The sequence below is a fragment of the Branchiostoma lanceolatum genome, chromosome 13 (assembly GCF_035083965.1).
Source record: "Branchiostoma lanceolatum isolate klBraLanc5 chromosome 13, klBraLanc5.hap2, whole genome shotgun sequence".
Classification (NCBI taxonomy): domain Eukaryota; kingdom Metazoa; phylum Chordata; class Leptocardii; order Amphioxiformes; family Branchiostomatidae; genus Branchiostoma; species Branchiostoma lanceolatum.
Window position 1 is genome coordinate 15,285,643 of NC_089734.1, and position 14,337 is coordinate 15,299,979.

The 14,337-nt window shown below is 42.2% G+C and overlaps 2 protein-coding genes, 1 long non-coding RNA gene and 1 other non-coding gene across 4 annotated transcripts; 1 reads left to right on the forward strand and 3 right to left on the reverse strand.

The window, feature by feature from the left end:
- Window positions 1–31: 31 nt before the first annotated feature.
- Window positions 32–1,799, reverse strand: LOC136447700 (uncharacterized). Its single transcript, XM_066446742.1, has 3 exons — window positions 1,623–1,799; window positions 584–1,081; window positions 32–76 (listed from the first exon to the last, which is right to left on the reverse strand). The coding sequence occupies exons 1-3, from the start codon at window positions 1,725–1,727 to the stop codon at window positions 32–34; spliced, it is 648 nt and encodes a 215-aa protein (XP_066302839.1). The 5' UTR covers window positions 1,728–1,799.
- Window positions 1,800–7,840: 6,041 nt separating this feature from the next.
- On the reverse strand, window positions 7,841–9,535 carry LOC136447701 (uncharacterized). The gene is made up of 3 exons (XM_066446743.1): window positions 9,338–9,535; window positions 8,753–8,900; window positions 7,841–8,044 (listed from the first exon to the last, which is right to left on the reverse strand). The coding sequence occupies exons 1-3, from the start codon at window positions 9,457–9,459 to the stop codon at window positions 7,841–7,843; spliced, it is 474 nt and encodes a 157-aa protein (XP_066302840.1). The 5' UTR covers window positions 9,460–9,535.
- A 924-nt stretch (window positions 9,536–10,459) lies between these two features.
- Window positions 10,460–10,541, forward strand: Trnas-gcu (transfer RNA serine (anticodon GCU)). Its single transcript has one exon. It is a non-coding gene; the product is annotated as a tRNA-Ser (tRNA).
- A 1,854-nt stretch (window positions 10,542–12,395) lies between these two features.
- On the reverse strand, window positions 12,396–13,742 carry LOC136447912 (uncharacterized). Its single transcript, XR_010757795.1, has 3 exons — window positions 13,537–13,742; window positions 12,636–12,841; window positions 12,396–12,439 (listed from the first exon to the last, which is right to left on the reverse strand). It is a non-coding gene; the product is annotated as an uncharacterized lncRNA (long non-coding RNA).
- Between the last annotated feature and the right edge of the window lie 595 nt (window positions 13,743–14,337).

A 14,337-nucleotide genomic window follows, 5' to 3' on the forward strand; every position in this document is an offset into this window, starting at 1 on the left:
CGAGCCGTAGCGAAGCCGCATTGTACTACCACTAGCTACTTGAAAAAGCATCATGCTTCACCTCAAATGAGGATGCCTTGAAACGAAACGAGAACAGTTAAGAGCCATATTGAGAGCCTGCAAAGCTGGTGTTTTACGCCAAAAAGGTTCAGAATTTGGTTAGAAAGCTATCCATCCTAACATCTGCTTGGAGATCAGAAATACCCCTATACATGTGACTGTAGCGTTAGAGATCCATTGACAGGCTACCACGCAAGGACCTAGGCACAAAACCGTTTGGCATAGGGTTGTATGTATGCGGTGCCGAGCGCGGTCTCCCGTTCAACATTGGGTTCGGCGAAGCCCCCTCTTCCCAGGTCGGCAACCTTTTCTCATTGGCTAAGGGATTATACGTATGAGGAGGAGGTAGACTCTGCGAGCCAGCGATGCTTGACACATTGCCGTTCGGAATAGGCTTCGGTGGAGCATACTGTACAGGGTTGTATGTATTAATAGCTGGTGGAGGCTTAGGTAGAGGCACGACATGGACCAAAGTCTCTGTCATAGGTGCTGGGATTGGTTCAGGCATCGGTATGATTTTCACCTTGACTTTGGTTCTTGGAGGAGGCTTTGGAGCTTGCTGTTGTTGCTGGTAAGGTCTGGGATTGTATGTTCGTAGACGTTCCCTTCTCGGAGGAGCTTTAGGGGGTGTTTTGAGACGTCTTGGGGGTGCTTTCGGGGCGGGCTTGGGTCGTCGTGGAGGGGCTATGGGTCGCCGCGGTGGAGGTTTAGGTCGCCGCGGTGGAGCTTTGGGCCGCCGCGGTGGTGGTTTAGGTACCGGGTTGTACGTGTGTGGCTTCGGTGCAGGTGGAGCCTTTGGAGGGGCAGGTGCCGGTTTAGGGGCAGCACGGGCAGGTACGGTAGGACCGTTCGCCCTCGGTGGAGGAGGCGCCGTTGGCCTAACGAGCCTAGGAGGCGCCGGGGGTCGGGGCCTGGGAGGTGCCGAGGGTTTGGGGTTGTAGGTGTGCCGAGGGGCTGGCGCCTCCGTCTTGAAGTTTAGCGGGTTGTAGGAATGGCGAGGGGGCTGTGGCTGGGGTTTGATCTGCAATAGAGAAGGGATGGCGTCATAATTGTAATATCCAAATACAAATGTTCAATGTGTATCAAGAAATTGAAAGAAATCATATCTTGTTCTATAATCTGTAAAGATTTCTAACATCTTGATACAATCAAGTGTAGCTATAGATCGTGGGTTTTAGTAACAAAGCCGTATTATGATTTGTATCTTCCTATTTTTATATTCTGAGAGTTATTAATTCTATTGATATGTTCAAATCTGCTTGTGGAATCGAGTCTATTAAAATATCTTGAAGTATCTAAACAGAGAAATGCGAATAACTTATTACATAAGACATATGCATTATACCTATAGCACTCTAATATGTATATATTAGTAAGCAAGTAAAGTAATATTTAGAAGTATGATACATGCACATAAATCAAGTTTGATAAGCCCTAATTTAGGGCGAGTTTGTAGTAAATAGGTGGGGCGAGTTGGACTTGGGGCGAATTGACCTGTTACCGTATAGATCTACTACATGCCCCCTTCCCCACTCTTCCCGACATTCCTTGCGGTCGGTTACCTTGTCGAACCGTCCCAGCGCCTCGGAGTGTAGTCCCGACTGTCCGGGCAGGTACCGCCGCACCTGCACCCCGCCCTTCCCGCCGATATCAAACCCCTTGTACATCTTGTCTTTCGGGATGTACAGCTGATTCTTTGGCGAATAACTGTGGGCAAGGTATGAAAGTGCATGCAGTTTTAATGTGCATTATCACATAGCCAGGTGGCATCGACCAATCAGAAGCCTCCATTACCCATGTGTTATGACGCCATAACACACCCGTGATCATCATTTCTCCCATTATCTAGAGGGGGAGGTTATCTTCATGTTATCATTCGTATAATGTTTATTTGTTCCCAAAAATGTTGACTATCTTAGAATAAATCAAATCTTTTGTAAGCATATGACAAAATAGAAAGCATATGACAAAATAGAAAGTCAAATCTAAACGGATGGAACTGTAAGTGGAGCCGCCCACAGCATAATCAGAAGGACACCCAGCAGGGAGGAATGATCGATGATAATAGATAATAGATTTGAAAACGATTTGACATGCCAATATTGCAATATTATTAAATATTATCTGTGGAAATTTTGGTTTTCAAAATGAAATCTGTCATCTTTTGTTCAAAAAGGACAAATGTAAATTCTGAAATGCTTTCTTAGTAGTAGTAGGGATCTATGTGTCATACAGGAATTGTCTACTCCTATATGGGTCATGTTGGATAGGCTTTATGATAATAACGTTAATGACCCGCCTATTCCTCGGTGTATATGGTGTCATAACGCCTGGCCATGTGCTATAACCACCTCATAAAACCTTAGTCGGTGGTTATAGCACATGGCCAGGCGTTATGACACCATATACACCGAGGAATAGGCGGGTCATTAACCCTTAATTGATAAACATCCCTAAAATGGTTCTGGAGTTCATAAGTAGGTTATAGAATACATGTCATGTCAATATAAAATCCGCTGTCTTTATACAACCTGTATTGAGTTAAGTATAGGCCTTCACACTAGAGATTGATTGTATATATAACATATATATAAGTCATGTGATATAAAACAACATTGCACATTGTTTCCAAAAACGGTCGCGATTTGTGAGACCGGGATACGAATGAAAATATGAACCAGCGGTAACTACGAAGGATGGAACCCAGGCTAAGAGGTCCTAAATGAATATTATAATAGCAAGCGAAATATTGAGCCAGTGGTTCGGCCATGTTGATTTGATTATATGGATGACATCCTCTGGGAACCCCAAAACTGATGCGAGCGTGCGGCTAAAAAAAAGGAAAAAAAAAGTTGCCTTCATTACGAAATCTACGTGGCCAGGAAGGTTCAACAAATGACTAAACACACAAAGAATGTTATACCAAATAATGGACTCCATTTTTGGTCTTTCACATTTTCTTCTTTGAGTTTGGAATTCTAGACATTAGTATCCATTCTTCAAAATACCTTTTTGCAATCTACGGCATATATTTGCTCATTTTGTACCTTCTTGGCACAATTTACAGTATGGTAGAATACCTTTTTTTCTTGGAGATGGACGAAAATTGATGCGCGTGCGGATGTCATCCATATAATCAAATCAACATGGCCTTACTGCTGAGGATGACTTCTATCCGCTATCCGCAAGCAGCTAAACAAAACAAACAAATAAACCCCCATCTTGTAAGAGAATGACTTTGTTGACTTACATTCCGCGGTTCGGAAGGTGAGCTCCGGCGAATGCTTTGGGCAGCAGGGCGACCAGAGGAATGAGGGCGGCGGAAGCCAGGAGCGCCACCGCCACCGGCCACAGTATCCCGCCAATGTCCTGAGGTTTGGCCGCTAAAACATAACACAAGTCACAGTCATGAATTGTAAAAGTTAAGGTTTTCTCTTCACTGCGGACTTAAGACGACCGCGATGATGCTTGTTCTGCTTTCTGCCTGTCTAACCCATTGTTTCAAACGCGAACGTTAAAATCACCGCAAATACTCTAGTTTCTTTCCACCGCAAAATCAAATCCCCGCGAACTTAAAGGCATTTACAGTATTGTGTACCATCACAGGTTCTTAAGGCAAACTAGTTGTCTATAAACCACCTTCTTACACAAGAAAAAAGCTAAAACAAGTACATGTTGTACACTCAATCTTGTACTATTGACCACTTGACCACTCTGTGTTCGGCCCACCTGGCCATAAATATTGTGGTAACTTGGGGGGGGGGGGCTTAGATTATTTCTTAATTAATGCGAATTGTAATGACTTGAATTGCAATGACCATTTGGTAAATGTGACATTTTGGTCATTTTCCCTTGACTGGACACCCTAAACAGATTGATTGTACCAGAGGTCACCAAAACGTGGGTTGAATAAATCTCTTGGTTGTGTAAAAAGAGCCTTTCTATTCTGTTTCAGGACATATTCCACGATAGCACTCACGTCCAGTCATTTCAATAGTGACCGGGTGAGTGACCCAAAAATTAAAACGATTTCTTCAAAGGGAAGTATATAATTTTACACGTGGTGGAGTGAGAATAAAAAGAGTCATGCAAGATTTATTACCAGATCGATTCAGAAGAAGCGTCAAGGGAATTTCGCGTGGCAGTGCCTTAGCATTGTACTGTACAATGGCTACAATCACACAAGCAATGCATTATAAGACCAAACATTTTTACCACCGGCCGGCACGTGTTTTGATAACACCTAAGCATGCTATAGTACTAATTTTGATCCACCGTCATCATTTTAGATATGCTACCTGGCATAAGCTGTTTATGTGACCCTATGCCATATGGTTGCACCAATTGCACATATGATAACTTATAACTTATAACTGATAACTTATTTGACTGCAGTCTTTGTCTGTGTCGTTTCTAAAATTAGGTCAAATGGCAACTGCAAGGCCTCTGTCAGTGAGTGACGTAAGCTAATGTGTTAAGGGGGCACACCCCAATTTATTGTGGGTCTCAATTCGAGGTTGCACGCCCTCATATCTAGCGACCGTCTCTTCCAGGAAATACCTCTGAGCCAAAACAACTGTGTATGGGAATGAAGGATATCCCTCTAGCTATAAGAACAACCAAGTTTCAGTTCCTTCAACGTATTAAATTTTAGTAAATGTTAACGGAAAAAAAGTATTGTAGCGCACTACCACGGACCAGCTGCTGTCGCGCCGCGTGCCTGCGAAGCTGGTGTGTTACGCCGAATGGCGCTTATACCGGCTATATAGATACAGATACAGATACCCCTGTCGCGGAAGAATCGGTGTGTGCACCGCTACGCCGAATGGCAGTTAAACCGGCTAGATAGATACAGAGAAACCACAAGTCCGTAAGTGACGTTTTTACTTACCTACTGGCGTACTGGATGTTGTAGTTCGACATGGCGGTCTACCGTTCTCTTCAGCTGGCTCATCCAGCCAGCACCTATAAACAAGGAAAAATTTTATTTGTTTAGAAACTAGTACTTCTTCTTCTCACATGTCCTGGGCCGCATAAAATGGAATTATCAGCAATTTGCGCAACTGACTTTGTGTGAGTGCAAAGGACAAGACATATGAAATTAGTGTGCTAGTAATGTTTACAAATATATACAAGGACGCGTAGATGGGCTTCGTCTTATATAATGATATGAATTAGTAGTAAGAACACCAAATCGACTTAGAATGTAGATTATTATACAGTTGTCCCAAACAGCAACAGCAACAACAATATGGTTAGAAGTATGAGATTATACTACTGATTCATGGAAAAATCAAGGCAATGTACACCAATGCATCTTGGCATGTATATTCAATTATATATCATAAAAAAAGGTTTCGCTATCGCAAACCTATAAAAGGTATGTAGCTTACGTAGTTCCCAGCTCCAGTCCCAGAGAGTCGCTGTGCTTCTGCGCACTCCACAGTGCATTCTGCAGCTGCAGCCCTGTGACGTCAGAGTCGTTGCGGAGGTTGATCGTGTAGTCTGCGATCAGGCCGGGGGAGAACCCGTTCACCTGGATGTTGTGGATGTCTCTGGCGTATCCTTCCGCGGCGTAGTACTTCCACAGCTTGAACGGCACAGAATAGAATGGAATACTTAATTATTTCACGTAGATGATTTAAAAAATGATTCTGGAAGGTGTCACTTTTATCATTATCCTTGGTTAGAGCAAGGACATTATATTTTTACATACTAGAGGGTGACAATCCTTACTGTGTACAGATAGGTATGCCTAACTGCCTTATTGTCGTATTCAGTGTAATTGTAATGCTAGTGGTCCGCAACATCAGCTTGTCTGCCTGGCGTTCCACTGTGTATTGTATTGTTGCAATTTCGAATAAAGAAATAAATGTCTTTCTTTATTCGAAATTTCAACAATACAAAGAATGTTTGGACATTAGAACAAGTAATGTATAAGTATACGACACGTTAATTGTCAATATGCTGTCCTATCACAAATGATTGTATGTAAACAAACTAATTCGTATGCACCTATGTGTTTGTTTTTATGTATGTATGTATGTATGTATGTATGTATAGATATAGTAGACCCTTACGAAAGTCGCTGTGCTTTTGTTGTGTCAATAAAGATTATATATTATGTCATTGGTTAGAGGTACAAAAAAACATGTATAATACAACAATGTATTACTGAACACCTATCTTTACCATTGACAAAGTATTAAGATACCTGTATAAGCAGCAACACCTGTTCTGCATTGCTATGTGAACCAGTCAGAATCGCCTTGAAGAAGGTGACAGATGGTCACCGAAAAGTCGTTTGAATAAATCTCTTGGTTGTGTAAAAAGAGTCTTTTTATTCAGTGACTTACCAACCTGATGAAACTATTTACGGACCTGCATATAGTGACCACCTGTCTAAAGTGACCAAGTTTCTCACGGCCTTTATGTGGTCACTTTAGACAGGTTTGACTGTATCTTTTAGTACTTACCGTGGTGACCAGTTCGTCCTCCAGGTCTTTGAATTGTTCCGATGTAGAGTCGGCCAGTTCCGGATGGTAGTCCCGCCTCGACAACTGTATCGCGTACCGACGGGGCTTGGTAACTGGTCAAATCAACACAAAAATAGTTTTATATGAAATCAGTTCATTACGTTTTCATAAAGACGGTATCACACAACTGGAAAATAGCTCCCTTAGCGAATCTGCTACCTCTTATAACACTGTCACGCAGCAGAAAAAATGATCGGCAGACGAGGCGGCGAGCTCTAATTCGGAAACTAAATATTCGGCAGCAATACGGGCGGTGTCCTCTCGATGACTGTGAGATCTTGAGAAATCGGCCAATGTTAGCAGGTCACTAAGTCCCGTCAATTGTGAAAAGGTATTTTTTTTTTACAAAAACGTCATATTACGTTTGACTCGCTGGCGAATTTGAATCCAGGACAGCAACAAATTCGGCCGAGGCTTTGTCAACAGTGTGACTAGGGCTTAACGACTAGTAGGTCACCAAACGACTACTTTGAATAAGAATGGGGCACAATATTGAAAGATTGACAGATCAGACATGAAGATTATACGAGCAAAGTCCCAAAGGTGAGGGAAATGTGGTCATCAATCATTGAATGCCTTCCAAGTATACCTTCAATGGCTTTGAACACATTATCTTCAGGTGTCTGGAATGGTCAATTTTATCTATTTCTCGTCGTATCTTCAATGATAACAAAAAAAGTGAACATCGGAACGGAACCTCCCGCACACATCCTGGTTGCACATTAAAAATAAATATTCCGCTCAAAATGAAACCGTTTACACATTTTGAGTCGGATTGGTAAGATCAACTCACCCACTGAACGAAAGCACGGGTCTGTTCTGTTGTCAATATAGCATCTGCAAAATTTAAATACATAGTATTACCTGATGGAAGTTGTACATTAATCATTTCAATATCATGACACGTATGCATACATTGCAAAGCAGACATACGTTTAACTTAGTAAACGGTATATTATAAATAATATCAATAAATTGTTAAGCATGCATTCGTCATTTTTCAAATTGAATTGAACATTCATATATATGGCCTCCGTCCGTCAGTATTGACCATTCTAAAATCCTAATTCACAGCAGCCCTACAGCATCGTCTATGGCTAAACAGCCCAAAACAAGAATAGCAGTCTCTGTCACATAAATTACATCTGTAAGCTGACTCAATTCTGTTGCAAAGCTCTGTCTGTCATTGAATATTCACCATCAGTAGGAAAATTGTATAGCATTCCCATGATCAGTTTTACAACTTACACGGTTGGTAGCTCCAAGTTCACCGGGTCGTCGTGCTTTGTAGCGTTCCGCAGCGCAGCCTCGAGTTCGTCTCCTGTAACCTTTGACCCGCCTGCTGTGTGCACAGTGTAGTTCACGACGAAGGGGTTGCCTTGGAAACCGTCAACTGTGATCCTCTCGATGTCATCGGCGTATGACGTATTCGTGTAATACTCGTGGAGCTAATATGGAGTAAAAGGGACATCGTTGATTATATCAATTAATATGTAATGATGTTCCTTGACACGTGCACGTTCCTTGAATATGTTCCGATTTTTGTGTTGGCAACTGCAGTTCAACTTCACTATGACTTCTACCAACACGGATGAACTTTCAAACGTATATTAGTATGTCTTGTTATAAGATCTTTCATGGACCCAACTGCACATGCGCAGGTCAAATGTGAAGGCTCCTGACATTTCTTGTCTTGCACATGCTTAAGACATGTACATTATAGGGCATACATAAATATGCAAATTAGCCTGAAGGATTGTTACTAAGAGATTAAAGTCCGTGGGTCAAGAATGGGTCAACCTAAAAACAAGAATCGCTGCGCTGCGAACTGGAATCCAAAAGGGAAACGACTTAAGAGAGAGATTCATACGACAACACTTCGAAGCACAGTGAAAAAAGGTGGGGAAAGGGCCCCAAAACAATCAAGGAGATGGAAGCAGCAGCAGAAGAGCTAGCTAAGCTTAAATAAGGTAAGATTAGGTTTGGTAAGGTAAGGTAAGCTAAGCTATCTAAGCTAAGCTAAGCCAAGCTACACTAAACTAAGATAAGTTAAGCCAAGCTAAGCTAAGCTAAGCTAAGCTAAGCTACACTGAGCTAAGCTAAGCTAAGCTAAGCTAAGCTAAGCTAAGCTAAGCTAAGCTAAGATTTCAACATACTGATTCGATGAACTTGTTGGTGAGGTTCCGGTATTCTGTAGAGTTCGGGTTGTCCAATCCATCCCTGTAGATCTGCCCTCTCAGCCTTGCTTGGAAACGATGCTTTCTCCCCAGTGTACAGGGCCAGTTCTTCTCATCTATCCAGCACCTATCATAAATTCATTCACACTTTCACTTTTCAGCATTGGAAATAGTCACTTTTGGCATCTGCTAACATAAATATAACTTCACATCTTTCTCACACAATCTACAGTTTGGTACAATGTTTCACCATACGAACATACAGTTAACATATCATAGCTTTTGAAAAGTTACATGTACTACTGTATTAAGACATAGACTTAAACTAACGATTGTCCACTATTAGGCATTGATAATACTGGTATGCATTTCATGGTGATAGTCACACAACACAAATTACATCATCTGAGGTTATCAAACTAGTTAATCATAACTATTCATGAAGTATGATCAATATGATTCAAGGTTGATAAACGAGCAAATAAACAGGCGAACAGGACCGTAAACAAAGGCAAACTAACATGTGATGTCATCAATATTGAAGATAATTAGAACGAATCTTACGTTGTGGGAAGATTGATGTCTAGTGGATCATCAAACTTGTTTGCAGTCCGCAGTGCTTCTTCTAACTGACCTCCCGTGACTTTTGACCCCGGGGTCGTCTTGACGGTAAAGATGGCCGTCATTGGGTCGCCATCTTGGAAACTTCTGACTGTGACGTCATCAATGACGTTTGCGTGAGGGGTGCTGTTGAAGTATGATTTAAGCTGCAAAGGGAGATTTTGAGAAATGTGTTAGACCCCGTTTTTTATAGTTTCGAGTTTTGCGGTACTGCAAGAACATCATCATGAGTTGACTAGAATGTTTCTAAATTCAATTATCACTGTTAAATGTGAAGATTTAAAAGTTTTTCTTTGCCTTAAAGTTCATTGAAAATGACTCACCGACTCCAAAAGTTGCCTGCTGGCTTGGGTGAACGTAGGAGACGAGCTGTTGTCTAGCCCATCGGTGAAATTCCGTCCTTCCAGCTCGACACGGAAGTTGAATATTTTGGCCGGTCGAATGGTGGACACCGGTGCTGCTGATTTGTGTAAAAAAATATATGTATGATTTTTCTACAAAATGATGAAGGTTTTAATGGCGTGTTTGTGATTGTGCAGTTTGTAATTGACAGTGGCAAAGAGATCTATAAAAGTCAAAGGTACAGCAGTCATTCTCAATATGAGGCGAAGCGTAACACCTTTTTCTAAGGCTACAAGAAAACTTAAATTGCAGCCACTCCACTACTTGCACATAGCCAGTTATACCTGCTCAACATTAATTCTCAATAAATGTGCCGGGTTTTTTTTCAGTGCAGAAGTTTTTGACTCCTCATGATAACGCCTGACGCTGCCTAGACCCCCCCCCCATATACGTGGCCGCCAGCTTCACGTCCCCATCCGAAAGAATAATTGCAACCCTTTGCATAGTAACCGTACCGAGCGGGGATTGAACTTCCAACATTTGATCTATGATGCATACTTTTACATTAGGTTTTGAAAACATCACAGAAACAGTATGTTTTCCGATGCAATTCAAGAATCCTTGTCCACGACCAAATCGCCACAAATGCAAGGTGATAATATCAGTATGTACTAGGTGCTCTTTTTTTCCGAATTAAGATATGTGACATTGTGTCATCAACAGGACGAGGTGGCCGAGTGGTTAAGGCGATTGACTGCTAATCAATTGTGCTCTGCACGCGTGGGTTCGAATCCCATCCTCGTCGAAAACTTTTTTTTCTAAGAAAATTGTAAATAAGCATGTTTCTTAAGGCCCCCTCTCATTGGGCTGCGGTACTGTGGCGGTAGCGTGCGGTAGCTTGGAAATGGGTACCTCCGCAGTGCCGTGCACAGACCTCGGCGTACCGTCCTAGTGACGTCTCAGTGCCGTACCAGTGCCGGTCCACACCGCCGGCGTGCCGGTTGAAATGGCGATTTTTTTCAAATTTTGAAAAAAAACGCAAGTGGCAAAGTGCCGCGCGCTCGCCGGGAGCTTGCCGGGAGCTCACCGCGCGCGCTATTGTATAAAAAGTGATATGTCAGTTTCAAGGTTATACGTATATTCTATAACATGTTACCTTTGTTGTACCAAATGTCATAAGTGAAAATCTTTTTATCATTTGAAATCAGTTTTTGATGCATTTTTTTTATTGATTTTGCATTGTATTTTGATCCATTAACAGCTAGCACTGCGATTTCTGATTAATTGAAATCACTACCATCAAAATACAATCGGTTCATTTCCCAAGCTATTGATCTGTTTAAGAGTTAGGTTAAACCTATTTTACTGCATTGTAGTGAGCTTGATGATTGTAGCTGAAGAACTTCTGATATTTTCATTGGGATATTGTTTTATCACACTTAAAATTAGATCATTTTACATTTATTCCAGTACGGAAGTTGGTAGACTAGTCGCTCAGGAAAGGAATCAGACCACTCGTCTACATGCACTCGCCCCGCTCTTGTGCCATTCAAGAAATACAGTACAGTGATAAACTGAACTTGATATACCAGTCAGACACTGTATCGCAAATTCTACTCAATGTTTCGCCGTAAGGGGTGAATTGGCGGAATTCCTATTGATCGTTGATAGTCAAACACAGTTGATTAGATACTCTCGCCAAGATTAAATAATCTACCTACTAACAGGATTATTTAAAAAACATACGACACTTCATCATTCGGGGAAGAAAATGACTGTCAATACCAACCGTTTTGGATATACATTTAAAGAAAGTGTGAAACTCACGTTTCTCCCTGGCTGGAGGGAACCACTTAGAAATATCAGTAAACTCCACACATTTTATAAAATCAAAAATCACTTTAGCAGGGAAGAATTTATCCCATTTATCTCACGTTTCTCCCTGGCTGGAGGGAACCACTTAGAAATATCAGTAAACTCCACACATTTTATAAAATCAAAAATCACTTTAGCAGGGAAGAATTTATCCCATCAATTCATAATAAACCGTCTCTAAAAAGTAACTACACTGAGAATCAGCGCACGTTATCTAGAAGTTGAAAAGGATCGACACCACAACACACCAGACACTCACAGATTGTGTCCCACATGTAACGAAAATATTGAAGATAAATTGCAATTTGTGATGGCCATGGCCTGTCCCACTTATGGCAAAGAGAGAGATGCGCTGCAAAGTATTACTACTAAGACTAACTTCACCATATCTGGTACACAGAACGATGTATTGTTGTCATGTCCAACTCTTATACCACCTACATAGGTCAATTTCATTATACTTCATCCTAAAAGGGAGGGGAAAAATAATCCATACATGGCTTTATTGTAATTCATACACTGTTATCGATAATGTTTTGTACTTATAATTGTAGGATAGGTTAGCCTTGCAGTATTGTTGATTTAGGGCCATATATTGTGCCATATACGATGGTCGAACAATAAAGTTCATTGAATAACGTGCTCATGTAGGCTTCAAACGCAAATGCGCCGCACGTCAGTGAGAGTGCAAATGAGAATTGGTGAAAGAAACGCGACGGTGCCGTAAAAATCTGCCGTGGCAGTGCCGCCGCAGTGCCGGAGCCCAATGAGAGGGGGCCTTTACCTGTAGTTGTTGCCGCACATGGTCCATTCCCACCGAGGTAGCATCTATAAGTAAATGAAACATCATTGGTACATTCATTCTTCAATGTCTTTGCATGTGTCTTTTCATTATACTATTTTTGAGTCAATCTTATATTTATGATGTTATTCTAACAGTAACAGAAGGTAAAACGCCACCCCAACTTTCCAGAATTCTGTACTTGCAACAAGCTAAAGAATATCACATTCAATCAAAACTTACACGCTTAGTAAGTTGATGTTTGGATGACTACTGTCTTGAGCTGCTTGCATGGCCTGCTCTAACTCTTCTCCAGTGACCCCTGACCTATGACGTGTGTGAATGGTGTACGTGACCCTGGCAGGTTGTCCCACCTCTCCGTCTACGTCATTGATGGTGACGTTTTCGATGGTGTCGTTGTAGATGGTGTTGTTGAGGAGGCTGATAAACTGTAATAAATGATATTGCGATATGTTTCATCAATGCGTGTGTAAAGAAACGAGGAGGAAGCCATACGGTGGAATGGTGGATATCTCATTGGGTTGCGCCTAATTGCGCCAAATTGTGAAAGACATCAGCAAAGTGGCCCCAATTTGTCGCCTGAAATTGCGATTTTATTCAAATTTTCAAAGCATTCGCAAATGCAAAATGCCGCCAATGGACACAAAATTTTGAAAATCTTCAAATCTCTCTTTGATGAATAATTTTAGTAATTGTACATTGGTTTTTAATTTAGGGGCAACACTGCGATTTCCAATAAAGTCATCTTGTATCTGATATGGAGCCGAAACTGAGGATCTGACATTCCGGGCGCGGCCATTTTGTTTGTAGAGGTCATGTATTTTACCCGTGTGTCGGGCGTCTGTGTGACCGCAAGGGGAAAATTGGCTAAAATTCGCAAAGCTGTCGCAATAATTTGGCGCAATTAACCCTATAACAATGGAAGTTAAACAGTCTTTAACCATGTAGAATTTGAAGAAAAAATTTGGGACCCACGCCATGTCAGTTGCCAAAAGTAGTACACATGCCCACTTTTAGTGCAGTAAATAATGGCTATAACTTATAACTGGACACAGAAAACCACATTGCATGTACATGTATGTTCTGCCCAGTATAGTTCTGCCTTATTGGTGACAAATCTTACCGAGTTTTTCAACTGTTGCTCAAGTTGCTGACGTCTGGGAGAGTTTGGGTTTGCCAAGGCTGGTGTGAAGGTCAGTCCAGCGAGAGTCGCCACAAATGGCAGTACGTTGTCCGGAATTCTCCTGCTTGTGGTCAGTTTGTCTGGGTCCGTTGAGGTTTCCGTTGGTTGCGTTGGCCTGTTATTGGCGGATCCAGTTAGACGTTGTGTTATTGTTCTCGTTCCGACGGGGCCACTTGTGGTAGCTCCAGGATTAGTGAACTGACTTACGGTCGAACCGGTTCTAACTTCCGTTCTCACTATAATCCCGGTTCCAACCACTTGTGATGATGTGGTCCCAGATCCAACTGCTGGTGATACTGTGGTCCCGGTTCCAATCGGTGGTGATTCTGTAGTCCCGGTTCCAACCGCTTGTGATGTAGTTGTCCTGGTTCCAACCACTCTTGATACTGTGGTCCCAGTTCCAACGGCTTGTGACACTGTGGTCCCGGTTCCAACTGTTTGTGGTGCTATGGTCTTAGTTTCAACCGCGTGTGATACTGTGGTCTCGGTTCCAACCGCTTGTGATGCTGTGGTCCCGGTTCCAACCGCTTGTGTTACTGTGGTCCCGGTTCCAACCGCTTGTTTTACTGTGGTCCCGGTTCCAACAGCTTGTGATGCTGTGGCCCCGGTTCCAACCGCTTGTGGTGTTGTGGTCCAAGTTCCAACCGCTTTTGATACTGTGGTCCCGGTTCTAACCGCTTGTGATGCTTCAGTTCCGGTTCCAACGGCTTGTGATGCTGTTGTTCCGGTTCCAAACGCTTG